Below are 24,673 nucleotides of genomic sequence, written 5' to 3' on the forward strand. Positions count from 1 at the left end.
ACAACAGCAAGATCTGGCACAAAGCACAAGCCAGTGCAGCTATGGTGCAAGAGGCTGCTCAGCTTTCCAGTCACTCTCCCCAACAGTAGGCTTTGTTTCTGTGCTGCTGCTAGTGAATAAACCTTCATGGATTTTGCATATTCCAGCTGAGAATGAATGCCTGCAAGCAGAGAGCAGCAGACAGCAAGCAAGGTAGAGGAGTCTGGAGTCTGGTTGGTGCTGCCCTAGAGTGGCCAGTCTTCCAGGGACTCTTTTTTCTGGGATGGGAGATGGTGACAATTGCTGCCCTCCGGACCTCCAGCTTAAGGCCTATTACTTCCCAGGTGACAGCAAACTTCACGGCTGGAGTGAAATAAAATAGTTTTCACCTTACCAGAGAACCTGGGGGCATTGTCAGCTGGATGGAGAGCAAGACAAAGTTGGCAAAGTAACAGACTGGCTTGGCAGGTCCTGCAATTCACACACACACACTGGTCTCAATACCATGTGTTTGCATTTAATGGCTTTCATGCTATTTCATTTTAAGTAAGTCATACTGAACTACTGAGCTAGAGCACACCTGGGAGTAGCAGAAAATACTGTAAACATGCTCAGGATGTTTTTCCCCTTCTCCCCAGGCAGCTCACAGTCACTGCCTCCTGCTGACTTAGCTTCTGTAGCCCCTCCTCAGCCACTCCCAAGATTGGGGCTCTCCCTCTGATGTCAAAGGAGTGCTCAGAGCAGGCAGTGCTTCCAGTTCATCTTCATGGCTGCTTTACTAAAACTGCATTCGTGGCCTGCCATGCAGACCCCAGAGCTGGGGAGTTTTACACAGTCACAGATCACAGAATACTCTGTGTCAAAAGGGACCTACAAGTGTTTATCCTGTGGAAGACGTGAGACACTGTGTGGAAGTCATCACTATTTGAAGTCTGTCAGATCTGTTTCTCCTGTCCTAAACTGATGTTTGTCTATCCACATATCTGTGAATATGCTTATTCCACCTATTCTTACCAGTATCTTAGATAAGCAGAGAATATTGACTACCCTGACTGCATAGCCCTGTGGAAGTTGCTCCTCTGTGTATTAGGAGAGGTCATCAAAATTTATTTTGTCAGTGTATTTTAATGTTGATCAAGATTCTAATTTCACTTAGACTGTTTTTTAAAAACTGTTTTGCCCTTCAGACAGCTTAAGGACACAAATTACTTCAGAGTAGCAAACAATACAATACTTACCTAAGTTTGATCCATATTTAGAAGTAAGGGGTTTTTTTTCCATAATATGGGCTGCTTGCTGCCCACTTTTGCAGGGGATGCTAGCCTGAACATCTCACTGTAATCATTCCATAGCACTATAGGATAATAGCAGGGGCAGTTCCAAGAGCACATTTGCAAAACAAAAAGGCTGAAATAGGTCAGTGTGATGCTCCATTTGCTTTTCAAATCCTAGATAAAGGATAAGAGTTTCAATCCCAAACTGCACAGAGCCAGCCAGAGGCATGAACCAATAGCAACACAAACACGCCACCCCAAAACAAAGGGAGAGCCTTTCTAGTAAGCCCTAACAGAATCCACAGTCATGCATCACTGAGGTCTGTGCTGGCTGTTTTCATGTGCATCAGGAACTGGGATTTTTCAGTTTCTAATGGCAAAAGCTAAAAGAGTAAGGGCAAAGGGAAAAGCCTATAGAAGATTCAGAGAGTGCTGATGGGCATAAAGACCAGACAGAGGCAATAAACAGAGTAATTAATATGAAAAAGAGCCCATGACACAATTGGTCTGGGCTGAGTGACAGGGAAACATGCTGTAAATAAGGAATATTTAAAGGGGGAAAAATTGTGTAAAAGTAACTCTGCTGTATATTTTTCAAATAATAGTTATTTAAAATAGCTGAAAAAGTGAGCTGCACTCTGCACTGGAGTTCTGAAACACAAAGAGAAATCTAGAACGACTGGATCAGCAAACTTCAGGAGCAAGTTTTTAAATACACCTGCTAAAATTTTAATTTTTGCAGTTATAAGGCTCCTGGCTGATAGTTATAAACCACTCATAAATCAATGAAAAATGTATTTTGAGCAAGCTGGCAGAAACCAGACACAGCAGAAAGGTTCTGTGAACAACTCTGAGTTGCCACTTCCTTGGCCAACAGAAATGTATAATCCTGTTCTAAAGAGGGCAGAGCAAGACATTTTAACATAGTTCTTAAAACTACTAGATCCTAATGCATTAAAAAGATGAATTTGAGATTTCTACACTCAAACGAAATGCCTGGACAACACAGATACAGAGAGAGCAGGGAACTTGAATGAGTGCAGGACTGTAAAGGACTTGAAAGCAGGCAGCCCAGTGGAAGGTGGGGCCTATAGGCTAATTCCATGCCCATGAGAAGACTGTCCTGAGGCTGCCTCTATATCCAGAGGAGAGGAGCTTCTCTAGAGCTCTGATCAGAGCAGTAGCCTTGGCAGGTGCTCTGAATCACCCATTTTCCTAACCAGAGGCCTTCAAGAGTGTCCTCCTAGTCCATAAGGCACCTGCAATAAAAGTTACTGATTTATCTGATGCCACTTCTACATTATAGCTGAAAAAGGATTTGGCAGAACATAATAAACAAGACACATGGCCTGTTAATAGTACAAACACATAAAATGCAAACATTAGCCCAACCTTAGCTGAAAAAAGGACTTCAGCTTCTCAGAAGCATTAGGGGATGTTTTCAAGAGTATCTACCAGGTCAGTTGCTCAGAAGCATATGATGAAAATGGCTGGACTAAAAGAAACCTTAGAGAATCAAAGTGAGATCTCAGAGTAACTCCAACAACAGTCTTTATGAAAAGTCTCTTGTTGCTAAAAAAGTTTTGCTAAAAGGCACGGAATTGTCTCAAGTTCTATGATGAGATACAGGGTTATTTTCATTTCTCCTTCTGAAACTTTCAGGCAATTCTCAATGGGCAGCTGGATCTCCTCCATACATATTTCAGCAATAGCTATGTCTACTCAATTCATAATTTAAAGAAATACAATTTTAGTTCCCCAGCACATCCTGCTGAGCATCTCATTAACACCCTGCCAAGAGCATGAGAGAACAGTAACAGCCTTTCATAGGAAAATTCAGAGTGCATCAGCTGCAGCATGAATTTGTGCTGTAGTAGTAAAAAACTACTACCTGGAACAGAAAGCAGCCCTGTTTGTCAAGGATGAAGTGTGGGAGGTAAATAGGCCAGGTAGAGGGAAGTTTACATCACCTCTGCCAGCATTAGGCCAAGTTTTAGTCCATGCTTATTTCCTCAGACCTGGCTGAGGCATGGAATCCCAAACCTTGCCAGCTGGGGGGTCTGAGCACACAAGTGTGTGTTATTTACAGTAAAAGCAAAGGGGGGTTATGATTCCTTAAGAGTGTCTGACTTACCACAACTGGTCTGCAGTTCACAACCTTTCACAGTTAAATGCAGATGACAAAACTCAAATAGATTCAACAAAGGCAAAATGTATGAACCCACAAAACTAACTTAAACCCCATGCTTGAAGCCATTGTATACCACAGTACTTAAACTCTAATTTACCCTTCCTGATCTACGAAGTCTGAACATCTTGCAATGCAAAAGACCAATTTCAGACCTCATCATCTCCTGCGTCTCCCTGTGCCATCTGTGAGGCAACGCTTCCCCTCTGAATTTTTTTGTTTGGTTCTGCACAATGGGCATGTGTGACCTCACCATCTGCCTTTTTTCTGAACCAGGACCACCCATCATTCACTTCAGCAGAATACCTCTTCCACATTGCTTGGGACAGGGATCAAGGTTCCATAAAGGTAACTATTCATCTTTTGAACTGCATCCTAATATGTTTAAAATCAGCTGAATAGAACCAAAGTTACAAATCATGAGCATGGTTTGTGTTACTTATCTTTTGTATCATGTCAAAGTTCAGAAGGAATTGTCTCACGTCTTCCTTCTGTGAACTGCATTTTAATCAAAAGCAGCACAACCTTGGGCACATTAATGAGTAGAAGGAAGAAAACACTGCTACTGTAAGAAAGGGTTAACACCCTTCTTCCTGGCAGAAAGGAGAGTACTAGTTCAGAATTTTCCTCCGAGTATTTTACTTTACTTCTTTTTGCTGATGGGTTAATTACACAGTCTCTCCACACTCAAAAATCCTGGAGCTTGTCACCCTGTCACAAAAAAACTGCACATGTGGAGAGAACTGCTGCCAGCTGCAAGCTCCAGAGCCTACCACGCAGAGCCTCCCTGTCCAGGCATTATTGTCCGTTTCAAACTCGATGACTACAAAACATTTCAGGAATCATCCAGGTGGCTTCATCAGCAGTGCTGGTGCACACATGCTGTGTGCTGGTTTCCTTCCAGAAAAAGTCATGTTATGGGCTCTGTGGCCTCAAGCCAGCTGACAAGTCTGAACAGAAAAAGTACACACGTCATTCTTGCTACATAAACAGAAAGCATCCCTACAGCACATCAAACTCCTCTGTGGAGAGCTCACAACTCTTGGTGGGTTTTCAAGATAAAGGTACTGGCTTTCTAAGGCTTCTACTGTCTGGATCCCAGACACAACCGGATAAGCAACTCACAGTTCAGCCAAGCTGTTCTGACTTAGAGGTGACAGTAACAGCCCAGTGAAACATGACTGCACCTCTTATAAAGAGGGAAAGCTTTAATCCTTCCAAGTGGCAAATCACACTCTCCAAGGTAGCTGAATTCAACTATGGACAGCAGACAGAACTGTGCACAGAGCCTGTTTACCAAAACACACAGATGTGGGTTTCAGAAATTCCAAACAGACACCAAAAACCCCACTTACATTCCAGGTAGTATTAACAGGCTTTGTAAGTCATGTAATACATTAATTGACTGAAAACGGACACATAGTTCTCGTCAGTTAGCAAACAAGTATTTTTATACATATTTTCTTTTGGATATGTAAAATCCTGTTGGAGGTTAAAAAAACAACAAAACCAACCACAAAATCAGGCAGACACCTAGATACAGCTTCTTCTCAAATTGTTTTATTTGGCAAAGTAGCAATTCAGACAGTTCACACAGCATTTATTCAAGCTCTTCAAGTCTTCTGCATTTTAACTTGTCCTTGTCTCCAAGTTTTTACTTCAGAACCATTGCTCCATCATGGAGGAGTTTCCATTTTTGACTCCTAAATGCTACTCCTGGATACTCCTTTCTGTCCGAGTACCTTGACTGTCATCAACCCCTTCAGTGGAGTGGGTGCACTATTCCCACCAGCCTTGGTCCCTGAAGCTTTATACCTCCTGAAGTGGTTCTCCCCCAGGAAGCTGTCATCGGGTCTCAGCTTTAACACCACTTCCAAGTCAGGCTAGCTTATTACACTGTGTCCAGAGACAGGAATTTGGATACAGTTGAGCTCATATCTTTCATGTAACTGATTAAATTAGTGAGAAGATGTAAATAAAGCTGAACTCAAACTGAAAGATACAGCGACCAAAAGGTTGAACGTTAGCATGCATCAGTTATTTCACTTCAACACCAAGAACTAGAGTCACAGTTGATTGTGGATTAGTACAAATTTGTCAGACGCAGGTGGATTTTTCTGGATTGTATTTTCTAGAATATGTACTATATTAATTTCTTTATAAGATTAATCTTGTGCATGTGCTCCCAGGCTGCAGTCAAATCAGGAGGTGGTACATTAACTTCCAAACATCTAAATAAATGAAGTCCTATAGTATCTTTCACAGAGGAACAAAATGGGGCTGGCCTTTGTTCCTTTTCCATATTCAGAGGCCTTTGAATTATAACCTTTATGTTTCAGGGATTAATCCTATCACAAAATTATTGCTCTTCCACCATAGAAAGTTGTTTTAGGTTTTTTTTCCAGAGATCACTGTAGGTTGTTTTATTCCATAATCCTTCCTATCAGAAAAAAAAAAAAAAAGGATAATATGCTGTTTACTTTAATTCCGGGTTGCTCAAATATGAGCAAAATGACGGAAGACACCCTTTCCCCCTTTCCCTAAGCAGCCCACCTTACTGTACTGCTTTGCAATTTCCTGTTGACATTTTACAGTACCAGAACACAAAACTTATGTCAGAAAAAAAGGTTTATAGCCTTCCAACAATTCTTCTATATGAAAACTGAACAAGTGCATCTATGTGTACTTAGGAGTCCAGAATTCTTTCCCATGTGTTCCTTTTGCAGCAATTTAGAATTCACTTTCTAAAAAGCCAGAATTTTTCCTGGGTGTCCACAGTTATAAAAATAACAATGTTAATACAGCAAATGGCTTTACCAAAAGCAACTTTCTTTTAGAACCAAAGGGGGTTTTGGCTTTTAATAAAGAACCTAGCAATCCATATATCAGATTATCTACCCATCCTAATCTTCCACACAAGCACAAAACCCCCCCTTTTGCTTTTAACTTCATTTGGCAAAGCAGCATTGCATAAATTGTTCAGTGATTGGAACACACCTCACCTCACATTTATGGAGTTAGCTCCATGTGTATCACACCAGCACTGAACTATAAACCACAACAGAATTTCAAGATTACATTAATCAATTTTAGAAGGAAAGGGAAAACCATGTCTGTTATGTCCAGCTTGAACAGCAATGTTTGATAAGAGTGGCCACCTACCTTTGATGTCTTGAAATTTAATATATACAAATGCCTGGTTTTAAGGTAAAAAAGCAGCTGATTGTATCTACTACATGCTAGTCTATGACACCATGTCAAAAGCTTAGAAAGGAAGTTCATCTCCTTTTAGTAGCATCTAGCAGACGTTGGAACACAGAAAACCTGGTATTACCTACGTAGTGTCATAAGGTGCACAGAAGCAGTTTGACCAAGGGACACAGGAGCCAAGAGAAGTGAGTGTTCAAGTTCCCCCATCAACATTAGAGTTCACAAGCTACAGGTCTTTATCTGCAGTTTTGCAGAAATTCACTTTGAACAGATGAAAGTGAAATAAAGGCATGTTAAATAAAACAATGCCCACATAAAACTTTCCACCATTTCTTCATCAGATTTGCCTTGAGCATCTAAAAAAATAAAACAAACACCACGCTGTTCCATGCTGATAACAACAGTATAACAAAGTCCAAAACAAGCTGCAATGCTGTTGGTTTTCAAAAAGCTTTTAGAACGGGAGATGAGCAGTCCACTGTAACACTATGTTTGGGTCAAGATGATGTAGCTTTTACAATTCATCCCTGTAGAAAGAAAACACATGCAGTTATGTTTCTTCTCCCCTTGGAAATGGTATTTGAAAAGTTTTGATATTGAATCAGGTTACATTTAAGTGCTCACGCACATCAGCAAAACTTTAGAAATCTCTTCAAGCATTTGAGAAAAAAAACAAACACCAAAGGAAAGGCAACAGCAATCCCATATAATCTCATACTACTATGTGACTTATTGTGAAATATGGGTCCCTCTATTTTACATTTAATGGATCACTTGCTTTAAGGAAACCCCCCCCTCCACTGCACAGCTAGTAACACAGCTACCTGCCATCCGTATCCTGCTGGCTACACACTGGCAAGCAACTGAGCCAACTTACTAGACAGAGTATTGGCAAAACCCATCCTCTGTAGCTGCCAAAAAGGCAAGTTTAGCTTCAGCTGCAGTCTCTCAAGAAAGTGGGAACACTCACGAGTGCATCCCTGTTATGCAGTTTGTACCACTTAGTTTATTTATTTCTCAGAGGAACTCAATTAGCTCCTGAAGGAGCTACAATAAATGAGGAGTAGGTTGTGGAAAGGCTGGGGGCAGGGCAGTGTGTGTGTGAGTCTGTGTATGAGCTAAAAGGAGATCTAGTTAGGAGAAAGGATGAATCAAGAAGTCTCTCTAAATCACTGAAAGGAATCTAGAAAATGCAGAGGTTTGATCCTGTAGGACATTTAAAACACATTGAAACAAGAAACCCATAGAACCTATATTCCAACCATAAAGTTATCATATAGTAGTGATTTGTTTAAATATTTCTAAAGCATTAATATTAATGCAAAACACCCATCAAATCTGAAAGCTGTGCACTGTGCCACTCTGAGCAGTGGAAAACTCAAAGAGAAGTGTTTTGCCTTTTTTTTGACAAGGCACAAACAATCTAAAAATTCAGAATGAATTTACTGCAATTTTTCTTTTAGTAGGTGCATCAGCCTCATTAGCTGAAGCAAACACTGTCTGAATTAGAAAAAAGCTCAGTAATGTGATTGCTGGCTCAATACACAATAGTATTTCCAGCTATCATGCAAACTAATTCACAAAAATATAGTTCTACATGCACACATACAAAACCTTTAAGTTCCAAAGACATTATTATGCTCCAGGAATCATACAGCATGGAATGACAGCATGCAAAACATTGTAAAAGCAACTGAAAAGGCTGTAGAAACTAGTGCTTAAATGACTAGTTTTCTATCTAATGCAGTTGGGATGCAAACGTTGTGATTTGTAAATGATAAATATTTGCATTCTTTGCACTTTGCACTGCCTCCTAATAGTAAAGTACTAATCACACAGCTTTAGAGCACTGCAGTAATTACACACAGCAGAAAAAAGCAGGAGGCAGAAGAACACATCTTGGCAGGGATAAAGAAAAATCTGTTTATAGCTAAAGGTTTGGAAGCTTTCCGTATTTGCCTATCTCACAGAATGGGTATTTGCTTACTTTAAACAGAGAAAAAGAAATGAACATCTGATACCCAGTTTAAATGCAGTGCCAGTGAATTCAGGACAAGCGCTTCATTCATCCCTAACACTTCCACGAGCTGCATCATCAGTTAATTTTTACATCTTCAAGAAGTGTATGTAAGTAATGACTACTGCTGTTGCTGGCTTAGTCTCATACGCCTAATTGTGGGTGTGATTTTACTCCTGATTCCTACCACACATTCATAGCTTTATAAAACCCTGGTCTTTCACTGTGACAAGCAATTCATAATCCTTAAATACAAGGCAGATCCTAAAGAAACTGTAAGCCTAAGAAACATTCTGTATTTACTTTGAAACTATTAAACACAATGATTCTACCCAGCCACAAATGTTAGCAGGGCTTTTGCATATTGTTGCAAATGCACTTAAGGTATTTAAAGCGTGGGTCTGTTTTTTTCTTTTCCAAAATGATATTTCTACTTAAAACATATAAGCATTATATAAATAGATAATTTAAAATAAATTATACTAGCATGGCAATGTTTTAATTGTTGGTATTTTTCATTGCTTTAACATATTCCTGACCACAACATCCTGTATGTGACATTCAAAATAAGGATTTTCATATTTTATTTTTTAGAACATTTACTGTATTAAAAGGGGATCAGCTTTCCTCAAGGTTTTTCACTTGCTCCTCACTACTCAATAATCTAACAACAGCATGCCAGCCCAAACCCATCCCCAATGTAAGTGTTAAAATTATACAGCATTTATTTTCTACAGATAGAAGTTGAATTTTTATGTGCATTATTGGAGTGTATGTATTAGAAAGTGCCAGAAAAGTCTCAGATCACCTGATAGGTAGCAGCTGTCAGCTTTCTCCCTAATGTAGCACAGCTTGCAGACATAAATACATATTGCAAACCAGCATCAGCTGACCTGAGCTGATCCTGTATGGATCGGAAGCTGCCAAGCTATGAAATCCACCAGGTTTCAGCGACTGGTAAGAATCAGGATATATTATCCTATCCTCCCAGTGGCACAACAAAATCTATCCTGCTAGTGCTTAAAAGGAGACTCAAAAGATTGCTCTTTCCTTGTTAAAACTATCCTACTGTCCTCTAGAGCCACAGGAAAGATCTACTAATTTGTATTCTTTCTGGCCACAGCTATTTACTGTGACTCTTACACAACTCACATAATTTCTCTCCACCTTCATATATGCACTCCTTCCAATCTCCTTACCAGCTTCTGCTTAGCAAGCAAAATATATATTTAGGGTTTAAGTCACCACAGTAGTCCTTCTCAGACTTTTGGAATTGCAGCAAGATCTATCAACTGAGGCATCAAAGCAACTTTGTAAGCTCAAGTTAAAGCAAATTTCAGAAGTCATTAGCTCAAAGCTAGTATTCTTGAAAAAAATGTATGAAAGTTTGAAAAATTTTTGCTTGCTACTAGGGAAAACATATACATGAATATTCTACAATTCCCATTATGAATATCCAACAAAAAAACCAAGAAACATTCTCAGAAAAAATCTAATATGCACCTTTTCAGGTAAATTATAAACTGCAAAGAATCAATAATCTTATCAACAATAAGTCTGGGATACAAGTTATGCAGCTTTGGGATCCCTCGCTGCCACTTTAGTGAAAGGCATTCAAATTAAATATCTGAACAAACATTTATAAATCTATCTGAAGTCTGTATCTCACTCTTTTAGATCCACTTCCATTTTCTTGTCATTAGGCAGCATTTGACTTTCCCTTCTCAATATGTCATTCATCTATGAAAAATATGGTGTCACTACTGAAAGTGAAATTCAGAGTGCAGCCTTTTATGAATTAGAAATACAGCATCTACTCAGTGTTTCAGCAGCCCATTATTTCTCCCTTTATAACTTTAAAGATGTAATATTTAGACTTCAAGCATTTTAGTCTGGAAAGGTGCTATTATAAAATATTTATTATTTGCTATGATCAATCATAAAATTGAGAATAAATTGAAATGATAAAGGAATTTTTTCTGTAATCTACTGTATCAGATATATCACATACACTTTTACAATACATAATTGTATTGGGTTTGCCTGGCAAGGTTTTGGTAGTGGCAGGGGGGTGCTGCAGGGGTGGCTTCTGTGAGAAGCTGCCTGAACCTTCCTCCAGGTTCTACAGAGCCAACACCAGCTGGCTCCTAGACAGACCCTCCACTGGCCAACACTGAGCCAGTCAGCAATGGAAGCAACACCTCTGTGGTAACACATTCAAGAAAGAAAAAAGTTATTGTGCAGAGAAGAGCGGGGTGAGAACATGTGAGAGGAACAGCCCTGCAGACACCCAGATCAGGGGAGGAGGGGCAGGAGCTGCTCCAGGTACTGCAGCTGAGATTCTGCTGCAGACCATGGTGAAGCAGCTTTGCCCCTGCAGCCCATGGAGGATCTCAGGGATGCAGAGATCCACCTGCAGCCTGTGGAGGAGCCCATGCTGGAGCAGGTGGATGCCTGAGAGGAGTCTGTGACCCTGTGGGAAATGTGCTGGAGCAGGCTCCAGGCAGGGGCTTGCAGCCCCATGGATAGAGGAGCCCATGCTGGAGCAGGTTTCCTGCAGGACTTGTCACCCTGTGCAGAACCTACTCTGGAGCAGGCTGTGCCTGCAGGACTGCATCCAAGAACAGCGACCCACCTTGCAGCAGTTCATGAAGAACTGTAGCCCATAGGAAGGACTCATGCTGGAGAAATTCATGGAGAACTGTGTCCTGTGGGAGGGAGCCCACACTGGAGCAGAGGAAAGACCCTTCTCCTTGAGCAGCAGCAGGAAGAACGTGTGACAAACTGACTGACTGTAAACCCCATTCCTTACCTCCTTGCACTGCTGGGGGGCAGGTCGTAGAGCTAGGAAGGAGGAACAAGAGGTGCAGGAAAGGTGTTCTTAAGGTTTGTTTTACCTCTCATTATCCTGCTTTGATTTTGCTTGGCAATAATTTCAGTTAATATCCCCAAGTCAAGTCTGCTGTACCCATGGTGGTAATTGGTGAGTGATCTCTGCCTGTCCTTAACTCACAATGGAGCCTTCTGTTGTATTCTCTCTCCTCTGTCCAGTTGTGGAGGGAGAAGCTTTGGTGAGCACCTGGCATTCAGTAAGGGTCAAACCACCCTGATACATAATTCATAATTCTTAAGTTTAACCTAAAATATTTCGTGCAGATATTCTTTTTGCCAAAATAAAATAAACTTAAACCATAATCATTACTCTGCATGGCCTAAGGAATTCCAGCAAACAATACCTGCTAATTTCAAACTAAATTGGTCAACTAACTCATCAGGGGCACTTGAAACACTGAATAAAGAGTTTCCAAGCAGAAACATATTAAAATGTATCCTAATAAGTACATTTTCCAAAAGAGTGTTAATCATGGTTTATGTACAGATAAGTGGGATACAGTAACAGCCCCAGTTTAGTCATTGAAGTTTTTGTTCAGAAAGGTCATACTGTCATTATAATTTTGTATTTTATAAGCAAATATAAATTCAGCATGACATTTATAAATAATTTCTACTAATACAATATGTAAGACAAAAGTAGTTGTTAACATTTTTTAAAAGCTATCTGGAAATCAAATCCAAAATGCAACAGAGATTCGTTGCTGTTATTTACACTGTTATTCTCTCATGCCTCTGTATCAGCAGTAGTGAGGCCAGCAGGATGAGGTATCCCCTGAAAGTGTTTAAAAGATGGCTTGAAGTGGCCCTTAGGAATATGGTTTAGCTGTGGACTTGGCAGCACTTGGTAAACAGTCAGACTCAATGATCCTAAATGTGTTTTCTATCCTAAATAACACCATGATTCTGTGACACTTAAAATTGTCTTTCCACATAAGTAGAAAGTGAAGTAGTATGTTTTATTTCACAGAGAAATAAAACCAGAGAAATTCTAATTTATAGAAGATCTGCCAATAAGACAGCCATCCAGCCATGTTCCCAACTGCAACACAAGAGGCCCTCTCTCCATCCTATTTTTCAGTAAAAACCCCAAACAATTGAAGTTTTATGTGAAAGGATACCCTTATCAGTATAATCACATAACTGGGCATTGACTGCTGGATTTCTGGCACACTGCATTGTTTTGTTTTGTACCAGAGATAGGGTTCCTGTGTATATTCTACTTCTAAATGTCCCACGGAGTCACATTTGAGAGGATTCCCACTAATATTAGGAGCTTAAAAAATACTACTGCAACTGAACCAAAGCTACAAAAGTCATAGCCTAAATTTAAAGAAATCTAACAGTATTCACAAATACGCTTTATTTAGCAATGTACTGAAATCCAAGGAATCTTTTCCTTCCAGCTAGTTCCAGACTTCCTTTCACTACAAGTTTTACATAGTGAAGCATGATACAAAATACCTGAAGATGGGGTTGACTTCAAACACCACTTAAGAATGTTGTCCTGCTTTGCAAAAGCATCTTACAGCCCCATTAAAGAACATTCCAAAATGTGAGTGGCTCAGCAAAATTGTAAGAGCTTCTTTCCTGCCAACTGGAGGGTCTACTACCCTAGGAAAATGCTGCTGGCCTATCAATTCTATTCTGTGAAGGGACACCTGTTCTTCATTCACTGTGATGAAAGAGTTACCTGCATTAGGAATGAAATCACACAATGTAAACTGAAAGAATCACAAACTAAACACAGAAACACTTAGAGATGCTTTTTCAGAGTCTCTAAATGAACTCTGCTTACAGATCTTGAGCAATTTAGAAAAGAAAAAATGAAATCTACGAAGTGAAGAAAAAACAGCTCTTTCATCTTTGATGACAGCATTGATAGCAAATGCTAACTCATAATTAGGAATTTCCTTAGCAGCAGCTGCCTGACCATATACTTCATAGCCACCAACAAGGAAAGCAAAGAAAAGATGTCAGCTCCTGTAAGGTCAGCAGTAGACTGACAGTTATCCTAGAAAATGGAATGGGAATTTTCTTCAAATCACAAAAAGGACAATTAAAGAAATAGCAAAAGTTACAAGAAGTGGACTTCTGAGATTTTCTCTAACAGAGAGTTCCAAAATTTAAATGCATATAGCAAGATACAGCCTCTATGCCATTGCAGATGAACCCTTCAGGCTAAGCACTTCTATTTTCTGATAACACCACTGTAAATTCTTAAATTAAAAATAAATAAATAAAATCAAGATGTATTTCAGAAGAGCACAGAAACTGGTACAAATTTCTGAGGAAAATAATCCTACAGTATGCATGATTGAAGAAGGCCCAAAGAGAAGCTCTTTCCAAGCTAGAAGACAAAATGAAATACCAAACTGCACTGAAGAGATGCTAAAAACTCAGAACTCTAGTCCTTAACACAGTACCCCACCTTCACTTGTAGCAAGGGATAAACACTGCCATTCAAGAAATCTTTCTTGAAGTGTTTTATGAACACACACTGCTATCCTTTTTTGGGGATACCAAAAAAATTCCAATTGCTACTACAATCAGATCAATGGAAATAGAAATAAATCTATGAAAACTCTCTGAGAGAAGGAAGGTTTAAGAAGACGACTACTCTTTTTTAGAGCAAGCAAAGCATGGATTCCAAACTTAAATTAAACATTTGCCAGAGGAGGAAACCTACCACAAAGGAAAGCTTCCAAAGCCTTACAAGAGGCAGGAAATGCCTGAGTACCACACTGAGGGAATACTGGCAGTATTTGAGGCCAAAGCATCATTTGCATAACAAATACAAAACATTTGAATAACAAGCACGCTTCACAAGCTTTGAACTAAGCAGTATCTCACTGAAGTTGTTTTAAGAGTAGTTTGTACGTGGTGGCTATATAGGAATCCAAGAAACACTGAAATGAGGTTTCACTAAGCAACAGTATGAAAACTGCTTTATTTGTACTTTTTAGGAATATTTTGATAGGTTAGACTGAGTATTCCTGTATTCAAATCACAAGCTATACCCCAAAATATCAAGGGGAAAAAGCCAAAAATCCAAATTTAGGTTATAAAACTCAACAGTTGTTTTCAGAGCTCAATGCACATCTCTGCACTTCACTAATGCCAATAATACATTCACAAGCACTTTCTGCCAGGAAGCAAAACAGCAATGCTGCTTTGTTCATTCACATACGAGCATGGCTTAAGCTGACAGCTGCATTAAGTCTATTTATTTATTCATTTATTACTGGCTGTTCAATTCAGCAAACTGGAAGGTTTCCTACTTCTAGAAAGGCATTAGAATTTGCTGTATTGCCAAACACAAATACTGCCCCATCAGAGAGAGATGACAGATTTCTAATAATAAGTCTGGGAAAATTTTCTAAACACTACTCAACTACATTTATACTTTAGGGAAGAAAGAATTATCTTTTCTACTGTTTGCTACCTGGAGGCTAAAGGAAAAGTGCTTGCAAGATCATCTACATTTTCCACAAAGGATTTTGCAAAGATTTTTCTTCATTTCTAGTGTTTCAGAAAAATAAAAAAATGAACACCCAATTACCACTAACTTAAAGGACAAAACAGTATTTATTAAGTAAAATTTTACACTTCACCCTAATTATTGGGCAAAATAGTTATAAAAAATTCATTAAAAGTGAAGTTTAAACTTAGAAAATACTGTATTTAAAACAACAAATAAGAATCTTCAAAACACCAAAGACTGAAGAAAACATGTCCAAAAAAGACAAAGTGCAACCCATGCAATATTTTTCTTCTGCTTTTAATTTAACTCAAACTTAGCACAACCTCCTTTGGGTGATGTAGTAATGCAGACTGAGTCACTTTTCATGGTATGGAGGAGCAGAAAGCAATGACAGCAGCAAAGGCAGGCCTTGCAGTCTATCTGCTTAAAATTCACACCCTTTCACCTTGCATGTGTGTGGAAGAAGTAAGTGGAACAGAAAATCACTTCCACCTGGACCACTGCTTCTCTTTATCTGTTAAAGGCACATATATCACTCCCATCAGAGGCTTCATTTTGACACTGCCATCTTCTAGTTTGTCATATTGTTCGAGCATCTGGTTTCCCCCAGCAGGGCCAACTGGTAATATCAATCTTCCGCCAGGTTTTAACTGGTCTATAAGCTAGAACACAACACAGAAATTAGAATGTAACCAGCCACCTCAGAGAAGCTGGATCCAAAGTTTGTTACAGTAGATTAATAGCTTTGCCAGTATGTATCCATCTACTTTTATGCAGTAGATAACTACTTTCATTAGGAAAAATAAAAAGTGCACTGAAAATGAGAGTATCACAGCAACGTGGTACAACAACTGGTATTACAGGAAAATAATTTAATTAACTGGGTAAGTTGCAGTTTTATTTTCTATAGATGTGGGGGAAATACGTAAATCACAAATTATTTTTACAGCAGATTCAATCTTTTGAAACTGTTTAACGGTTCAATAGTTATTGTGCATCAGTACAGGCCCATTGTGAAAAATTCTGGGGGTAAATGATCTCCTCTTAAGCCCTCAGAATAAGATTTGAGATTGGTGACTTTTCATTATTTCTCTTCCTGGAAAAATTTTGTCTACAACACACTCACTACCCAACAGCTCTCCTCTTTCATTCTGTGAATGGAACAGCCTTTTCTGAAACTAGTCTAAAATATACAAATATGACTAAGATAAGTGACACATAAACATAGTATGTGAGAAATGCTTGCATTTTTTCCCCATAGTTAAAAGGAGGCTAATCACAGTAGTCTCAAGGAAAATTTCATACTTCCCAGATATCATGAAAAAAAACCCTTAATCCCCATTGCTGACAAAAGTTATAATTAAGAACTATTTCATTTACAAATAAGCTTTCAATTACTTTTTTAATTGTCATCTCTCAACCTTTTGCTGGGAACACCCTCCCGCACACCCCCACCAAAAAAAAAAGACCAAAAACCAAAAAACTTCAAACAACAAAATCCAAACAAATAAATCCCCCTCAAAAAACAAACTAAAAACACAACCTACTTTAAAAACATGAAGCAAAAAAAAAAAACCAAAAAACCACCACCACTGGTCATTGTTTGGAAATGTCCAATCTATCTATAACACCTCAAAGCCCAGTCTTTCACTAACCCTCACTAAGATTTAAAAACCTTAACTGGCATCTAGCATATAAAAATCATACGATGTATTACCATGTGCCTGATGAAAGGAAGAGAAAAAAAAATCTTATCAGTAAAAATGGACTATATGAATGCACACTCTAAAGCTCCTAGTTACTCTTAAGCTTCTCTAGTAAGAAGTGCCCTGTATCCATTCTGAAACCTTCAAACAAATGGCACTGTTTGTACTTCCAGCTGAGCATTTAACTTTCAACAGACTCAGTGCTTTGGAACTTGGGAAATACACTTAAATTTCGTAATTCATTGTTTGATAAAATTTAATTACCTTATTAAAGAAAATGCTCCAGTTCATTGTTATAATAGAGGGTTGCACACATGTCATTTTAAAATATGTTTATTTAGAGCAGAGTTATTAGAACATACAGCTTTATCAAACCAACTGGAAGCCCAGTTGTAACAGAGACAAAAACCCCACACCATACAGTAATACCACACTGCCCACTGATACTCCCAGCAGTGCAAGCTACCAAGTATTTTACATACAGATGTATGCAAAGCATTCTCTACAGCTAAGGTACTACAGAAACACACACACAGAACATAAAGGCTTACTGCTTGGGGCACAACTGGGGCTGCAGCTCCAACATGGATTGCATCATACGGAGCTTCTTCTGCATATCCCATTCGTCCATCTCCCACTGCAAGAAAACACTATTTTTTAAAACATTTTCAAAAGGACTGGAGAAAACAGATGGTTTCCCATACCTACATGTAAAAAATTAACACATTTGTGAAATAAATGCAACAAAACACCCTTATATATGCATACACATGCTTATAAAATATACTAAATACTATTGAAGCATCTGAAAGCATGGATTTATAATGAAAGTTCTTGGAAACACATGGTCCACCTAGAAAAGAGACTAAAGTATTTATGTTCCCTACCAACTCCAGTGCAGGTGAGTTTCCTCCCTCATTTACCCTCTTAGAACATATACTTTGCTTTCCCTTGTCTTCATGCACACTATTCCTAAATATAATGTAAATCATAAGTCCAAAGCATTAAAATGTCAGAAGCACATATCAGAAGATTCCAAAGGTGAGGAAAATACAAAGGAGGTGTTCCCATGGACTATATGCCTACAACTGCACTACCAGTGAAACAAAAGCCCACAGCCATATGCAAACATCAATGCAGTACTGCAGTAACCTCTGCACACCCCATGTTCCACCAGGTGGGCCTCACTATTCTTCCTGCAGACAATCACTGCTAACACAGAGAGCCAGGTCAGATTCGTGGCTAGAGCTCCAGGAGGCTGCTTGGAAGATGCCAGAGTAATGAAGGTTTTCAGAGGTTACCAGTGCTGCTTGAGCTTTGGTGGAGAACTCACAGAGAAGCACTCTGTCACAGATGTCTCATCCCATATGAGATCCTATATCTCATCCCAGTTACAGGGAAGCAAAGAGTAACAGTTTGGGGCTTTTAAGCCAATGAAATGTGACAAACTAAACTTGACCTTGAGTTAAGTTTTGAAAGAAGACGATGTGAATATGGCACCCACAGAATTTACAGGATATCAGAGAAAGTTAGGCAGGCTCTCTCTGGAGTTACTTAGAACAAATGTAATAAATGAGGCTGAAGCATCCATAAATTCATACTATGTGATTACAGAAGTTCCAATAAGAAAAAACATAGATGCTAGTCCTCTGATCAGCACAAGTAATTTGGGATTTCCCATCTTCAGGCTGAGCTTTGATTTCTGTGCAAACATCAATATCACAAGTTAATTAAAACTGAAAGAGTCAAAAGAAGTGCTACACCCCAGTCAGAGGATGAAAATCTGTTAACTTTTTGTCTTCCAAAAACTCACAAAGCAGGAAAAAAACATAGTCACCACAGCAGGTTTCATTTTGACCTCCATGATAAGGAGGGCCATTGGAACAGTAAGAGCATCCTTAGGTGTATCCAAGACAGTACAGGAAGACCTGGGCACCTCCTCAAAACAATTAAAACTGAAGTTATGAGGTCCTTCCTTATAACCTCATAACCTTCCTTATGAGGTCCTGAAAGATGACCCTGGCAGAGACCTTCTGCATCCATGCTCTTTAAGAGTGCACGTTTCCTCAGAAGCTGAGAAGCCTCTTAGGGGTCAGTCACATAAATACTGTATAAATACAATCATAAATAATGACATAAATACAATCAATTCTGACCAGCACAAGCTCCAACCAAGGGACACAAGCAAAAGCTGCCAAGCAAGAAGTACCAGTGCTTCAAGAAAACTCATCCCTATTGATCACCATTTCCACTAAGTCAGATGGCAACAGAGATCACCAGTCATGAAAGTTCCAGCATTTCCAGGGTGTATTCCCTTTGACTGCCAAAGTGGGTCCTACTGGAACAATCAATGCAGCCAAGCATATAATTTATACTTATATCTTAATAGCACTGTAGAACTCTTCTAAAGAAGCAGCAATGATGTATTACTGAATCAAGCTGCTGTTCCACCAGAGATGGCAATGGAGAAAGGTTTCTTTAGCTTATTCATACAGATATTGCTAAAAAATATGTTAGTTACACAAGGAGGCAAATCCTCATTCCCCAGGGTGCATAGCAGGCATTAGAAGCAGCAGTCTCCAGTATTGCTGGCAAAAAAGTGATTTCCAAGTGGAAGAAGCAGCTGTGAAAGAAACTGCTGCCACTTCTGAAGAACACATGTATTCTGAGACATCAATGTCTCTAGTGCACTCTCCAGAGAAGTTGGAATGTGACTTCTGTACATTTTATCACTTTACTGAGAGCAGTAAAACAGGCTCAAAAACAACTAACCCCTTTGCTCTCAGAATCAATAGCTAACATCCTCAAAAAGAGCACACACCCAACCAAAGGGAGAAAAAAAAAAATCGCGCTCCTTCATATGCATCACGCACAGCATGGCTCTTCCCTTTGAAAATCCACAAAAATTCTTATAGTTACGGAAGAAATATATCCACCCACAATGGCAAGACAGTTTTAGATATCCAGAACATTTAAAAAAATCATTAAGTTGGCATTCATATATTCAATGTCATTCAAATTATTATATTATTCCATGTCCAAGGGGAAAGAGCAACCCAAATTTTCAGCTTGTATTTACATCCTGAATAATGTCCTCTATCCTACTCACATCTCCAGTTACATGCAGCCTGTTAGTGAAGTAATCATGGTAGAGGGTGGCAGGTGGTGACAAGGAAAAAATGTCAGGACTTTTTGATATAAAAGTGTTCTGCAGCTTGATTATAAATCTAGACCGGATCTACCGATCATACTACCCAAGTCTTCAGTTCCTGCATGCAGACCTGTCTCACACAGTGCTGTAGCACGAGCACAGAAACAGAATTACTTCCCTCAGTCATTTAGAATCCCTCATCCCCGCTGGCTATGGCTGCATCAGCAAAAAGTGCATTATAATAGAAGCAGATCTGTACAGCAAAAGTTTTTGCTGAGAAGCTGGCATCCATGCAACATTTGCATTTCAGGATAATCGCTGCAGTCCAAATCTAAGTCTTATTGTCTTAATATGCACATAGCAAACATATTTGGCTGCTTCTTTTAACATATAATATTGTCTAGTTTCATCCAAAAGGAACCAATTTTTGTGCTTTCCAGGAGTACTCTCATGTGAGCCAAAGAGTGGTAAGTAGAAGCATTTGAAACATTCCTCTCAAAGGCTTTCTCCTGATACTAAGAAGAAACAAAATAAAAATCAAGCTATTAAAAAAAAAAAAAAAAAAAAAAGCCAAAAGACCTACTGTTGTCATCTCACTGATCTCACTGCAGGAGTTCCGTATTGTTGTCTCCTTGGTGTTTCTCATAAGGCAGCTCCTCCAAGCACTAACTCTTTCTTCACAAAGCAGCCAATTGACTCCAGTTCCCTTTTCAACCAGCCACCCCACTCTTTTATAGCACTCTTCTTCTCATTGGTTACAGCTGTGGCCTGGTAAAGTCAGGCCTGTTCCTAATCTTTGATAATTGGCCCAGCTGCAACTAAGATTACTTTCTACACTATCTTTATTTTCTTATATTCTATCCCCCTACAACCTACAAACTAACAAAAAGACAGGTTAATCCAAATATACCTATTCCCATCTTCTCAGTGCAGTTCTGCTGAGACATCCCAAAATAATTTTGGTGTTCCTGAAATGTAGTTATGGCATATGTGAGATATGACAAAGCAGACTAGAATGTCTGAAGCACACTGTGAAAAGCCAGCAACTGACACACCTGGTCCTATTTCATACAGCTCCCATCAATCAACTGGTTTTCACAATTTTTTTTGTTTGTGTGTTTGGGATGGGGGGTTTTGGCTGGGGTTTTCTGTTGCTGTCTTTTTGTTTTAAATTAACAGCTGTCCGTATCCTTGCTCCACATCAAAGAGCTCCCAGGAATCCAACACAGTTGAAACATTCTTCTCAAACTAATTCACAGAAGTATTACTTGCCCATCTGTTTGTTTTTTTTTTTAATGTACCTCACAGCAAAACTATCCACAAGTCTCTTAGTCACCCACCCTGCTACATAGTCAAAAATAATATAGATAATGATGTTTACTTAGAATTCTAGACTTGCAAGAGCACCAGAGTTTGTTTCAAGAATAACCAGAAGCATAAGTCAAAATTGCTTTTGTACAGCATCAATGGAAATTCTTCCCTCATTCCTGCCTACAGCCCTAGCAGTCTAACTTCTTCTCCAAGAAGTTCTGAGACATCAATGTTCTCAGTGAGATACACTGCATTTTATAAATGTGTACGTGTTGATAAACTCATTTAAAAAACATTTAGAAAAGTCCCTCATTTACAAGAAAAGACCAAAAATCAAAATAATAGTTAAGAGCCAAACATCACATAACAATCATTTTTCCAAGTGTTCTTGTAAGAAGCCTCAAAAAACATCCAGACCTTCAACTTCTTTTTTAAACGTAGTGAATAGAATGACACTTTCCTCTTGCCAGCTTTGCATCTTCTAAGAAAAACAAACAATAACCAAACAAAAAATCCCAAACAAACAAAGTAAAAAAAGAAAACAAAAAACTCTCCAAATATTTTTTTTTTAGTAAAAAAACATTATTTAAAATAATTCACTGTCCTTCTATTGTTTGGGCATTATTTCCTCTCAGTTACTCTAACTGAATTCAAGTACTTTGGTGTCAATCATGTCCCTAACATCCAACTACTGTCAATTTTAAAAACAAGTGCATCAGTGCTGCATACTGCCAATCTAGTACTTTATCCACTTGAATCTTCACATGCAGCTTTCTCGACTACCCTATCAGAAGTGTGAAGGCTTTGTTAAAACACTCAAATTCAACTGACAGGGTACTTATTCGAGAACAATTGTGAATTCAACCCCAATTTGAAATAGCAAGTATAACATGACAGACCTTCAGCATGTATTTTCACCAAAAAAACACTCCTCTTTTCTAGTAGAATGATTACACATAGTCTTTGAGATCACCAGAAGTCACATTCTGAAAACTGGGGGAAGATACTGATTTTCAAAGGTCTAAAGACAATTTAAAGTTTTCATTTGGCTTCTCTTTCTTGGATTTAGCTTACTAAATTCAAACTTTTAATAACATCCAATTCAGTCATTTTCAACCAGCTGCTAGAAAGAATATCAGTTTAATTAGTAAGTATATCAGTCTGATGCTCACCAATCAGTTTCACTCTTCCTGAAGACAGCAATGTGGGATCATCTTTTTTGACATTATTTATTGAGTCATCTACTAGTTCTTTGATATGATCAATTCCTACAACTTGTCCTTTGGGACCAACCTGGAATAAAAATATACAGATGAACAATTTCTGCTGGGTTCATTTACAGAATGAGTACTTATACTTCCTGACTCATTTCTCTAAAATAAAAACAAAAACAGGAAAGTGGAAGTATATTTTCCCAATGTTATTAAAACTACTGTTAGAAATGACAAATTCTGACTGCTAGAAGCACCTGATAATTAAAGTGTGTCTGCACACTTTTATAAATAGTTGTTAGAGTGATCTTTTTGAGATGTGATTCAGTTGTGTTATATTGTTAGTGGAGATTTCTTCTTGGAACTTTTAGAAGTTAAATTTGATCATGTTTGTTTTCATTACCTGCAACAAAAAGTAACAACATCAAGGAAAAAGACTAGAACTGATCTCCTTTCACACTGAATAAAACTTACCAAGGATTAAGGTTCTTCTAGAGAAGACCTTACATCAAGGATTAAATAATGATTTTTATTCAAAATCATCTCAAGAGTTCTATTCTTTCAGAAGCAAATGCTGCAATTACCAGTCATGGACAAATTACCTTCCACTCACCCTTGCACTCATGAATCTGCTCTCAGATTTACAGCTCTCCTCCATAGGAAGAGTGGAACTTCTGAGAGCTCTTAACTCAAAAAAGGTCACAAAATCTCTGTACTCTGAGAGGGGGAAAAATCTACTAACAAGAGCTTCTCCATTACAGGTATTTCTTCGAGAATTTTGTCTTTAGTTCAGAAAAAACATTCAAAACCAATCCAAATCTTAAAATCTCTGACCACTTTTAACAGGATCCAGCTCAAAGACTACAATAGCAGAGTATGTCCTAGCAGAGCCCATGTTGCCTACCTGTCTTTGGACACATCTAAACACATTGTTTATGTTTCTGTATCTTACATTTTAATATTGTTAAGACATGGAAAATTAGTAACTAGTTATCCTGGGGAATTTTTTTGGTTTTATTATGAACAAGTCCTATGTTAAAAACATTAAAAAAGCAGTGTTAGCTTTTCTTGTTTGAGTGGGAGACCACCACCCCAGCCTTTGAAACAAAACAAGACACAGAGCAAGTTTTCACTATGACATGACAGCCATGGGTTGCTGTTTGGAGGAATGACTGGCAGTCAGCTGTACCATAAGCTGGCAAAAGATCCAGTATATTCCAAACAGTAACATCACAGAAATGAAAATTTAGCAAAATGGTCAGAGCATGAAATAGGCTGATAAAGTCAGAGAACCTCCTGCTGCATGTGACAGCCCATTATGCTATTTCTGAGTTCTCATCAATTCCTTTTATTACCCTGGAACTGTGAAGCACATGCAATTGAGACAACACAAAGAGGCACAATTTTTGGATCTCTATGTTAGGAATAAAATATACCCACTTTTTTCATATCCAGTACTGACAGAATGAAAACTGTAATTCATTTAATTTGCCAGCAACCTTCAAAAGTAAATAAACTTATCTACATAGCTTGCAAAATTATTCCAGAAGCTTAACGTGAAAATCTAAACAGCAATCTTCAAGATACTTTACCAATCTAAGTAAACATAAAGCTTTCCCAGAGATACCACAAATGAGATTATCATCCTAAGAGTAAAGTTGTCATCTATGAGCACTGAGGTGCTTGTGCCACAAATGTGAGCTACTAATTCTAGATCTCAGTTAGACTGAGAAGCAACATCAGCAGTCACAAAAAGCACATCTCCAACTGAATTTTTGTGGCAAAACACTCTACCATTAATTCCCATAATATACTTTGTCCTGGAATGACTTTATGATGCTTGTATGCCCAATCATCTGTAACTTCTTTCAAGTTTTTGTTACTGTTAGCAGTGCTAAGAGTAGTGCTAACAAAACTTTCAAGCAGAATGAAAGCATTTCAAATTTATTCAATTTTTCATGACACACATCTGTAAGCCATTCCAATGCAAACAACCAAGGAGGATTCTTCAGAGGCACATAACATTCATATGGCAATAAAAAGATAGCAGGATTAATTTCAGGAAATTTGGAAAGAGATTTTCTTTTTGTGCTGATTCTGACTTTTCCACAGCTTGTTTTAGTAGAAAAAAGGGCACAACTACAATTTAGCACATCCCATTGAAAATGGCTATTCCTTTATTCACCCATAACTTCAGTGAGAAATACTATAGCCTGGACAGAAGTTTTAATGCTTGTAGGATTGGCATTC

The 24,673-nt window shown here is 38.5% G+C and overlaps 1 protein-coding gene across 3 annotated transcripts in view; it reads right to left on the minus strand.

Moving 5' to 3' along the window:
• Nucleotides 1–4,979: 4,979 nt before the first annotated feature.
• Nucleotides 4,980–24,673, minus strand: part of PCMT1 (protein-L-isoaspartate (D-aspartate) O-methyltransferase) — a 36,325-nt gene continuing 16,631 nt past the window's right edge. The window contains exons 5-8 of one of the 3 annotated variants that reach the window (XM_066546974.1): nt 22,385–22,505; nt 17,302–17,387; nt 15,537–15,706; nt 4,980–7,178 (exon numbers count right to left, since the gene is read on the minus strand). In XM_066546974.1, coding sequence (XP_066403071.1) covers nt 7,166–7,178; nt 15,537–15,706; nt 17,302–17,387; nt 22,385–22,505 — 390 coding nt within the window. In that variant the 3' untranslated portion in view covers nt 4,980–7,165. Of the gene's footprint in view, nt 7,179–15,481; nt 15,707–17,301; nt 17,388–22,384; nt 22,506–24,673 lie in introns of all 3 variants that reach the window. The other 2 variants (XM_066546975.1, XM_066546976.1) reach the window with 2 other exon arrangements.

The sequence above is a fragment of the Molothrus aeneus genome, chromosome 3, assembly GCF_037042795.1.
Source record: "Molothrus aeneus isolate 106 chromosome 3, BPBGC_Maene_1.0, whole genome shotgun sequence".
In the NCBI taxonomy this organism is placed as follows: domain Eukaryota; kingdom Metazoa; phylum Chordata; class Aves; order Passeriformes; family Icteridae; genus Molothrus; species Molothrus aeneus.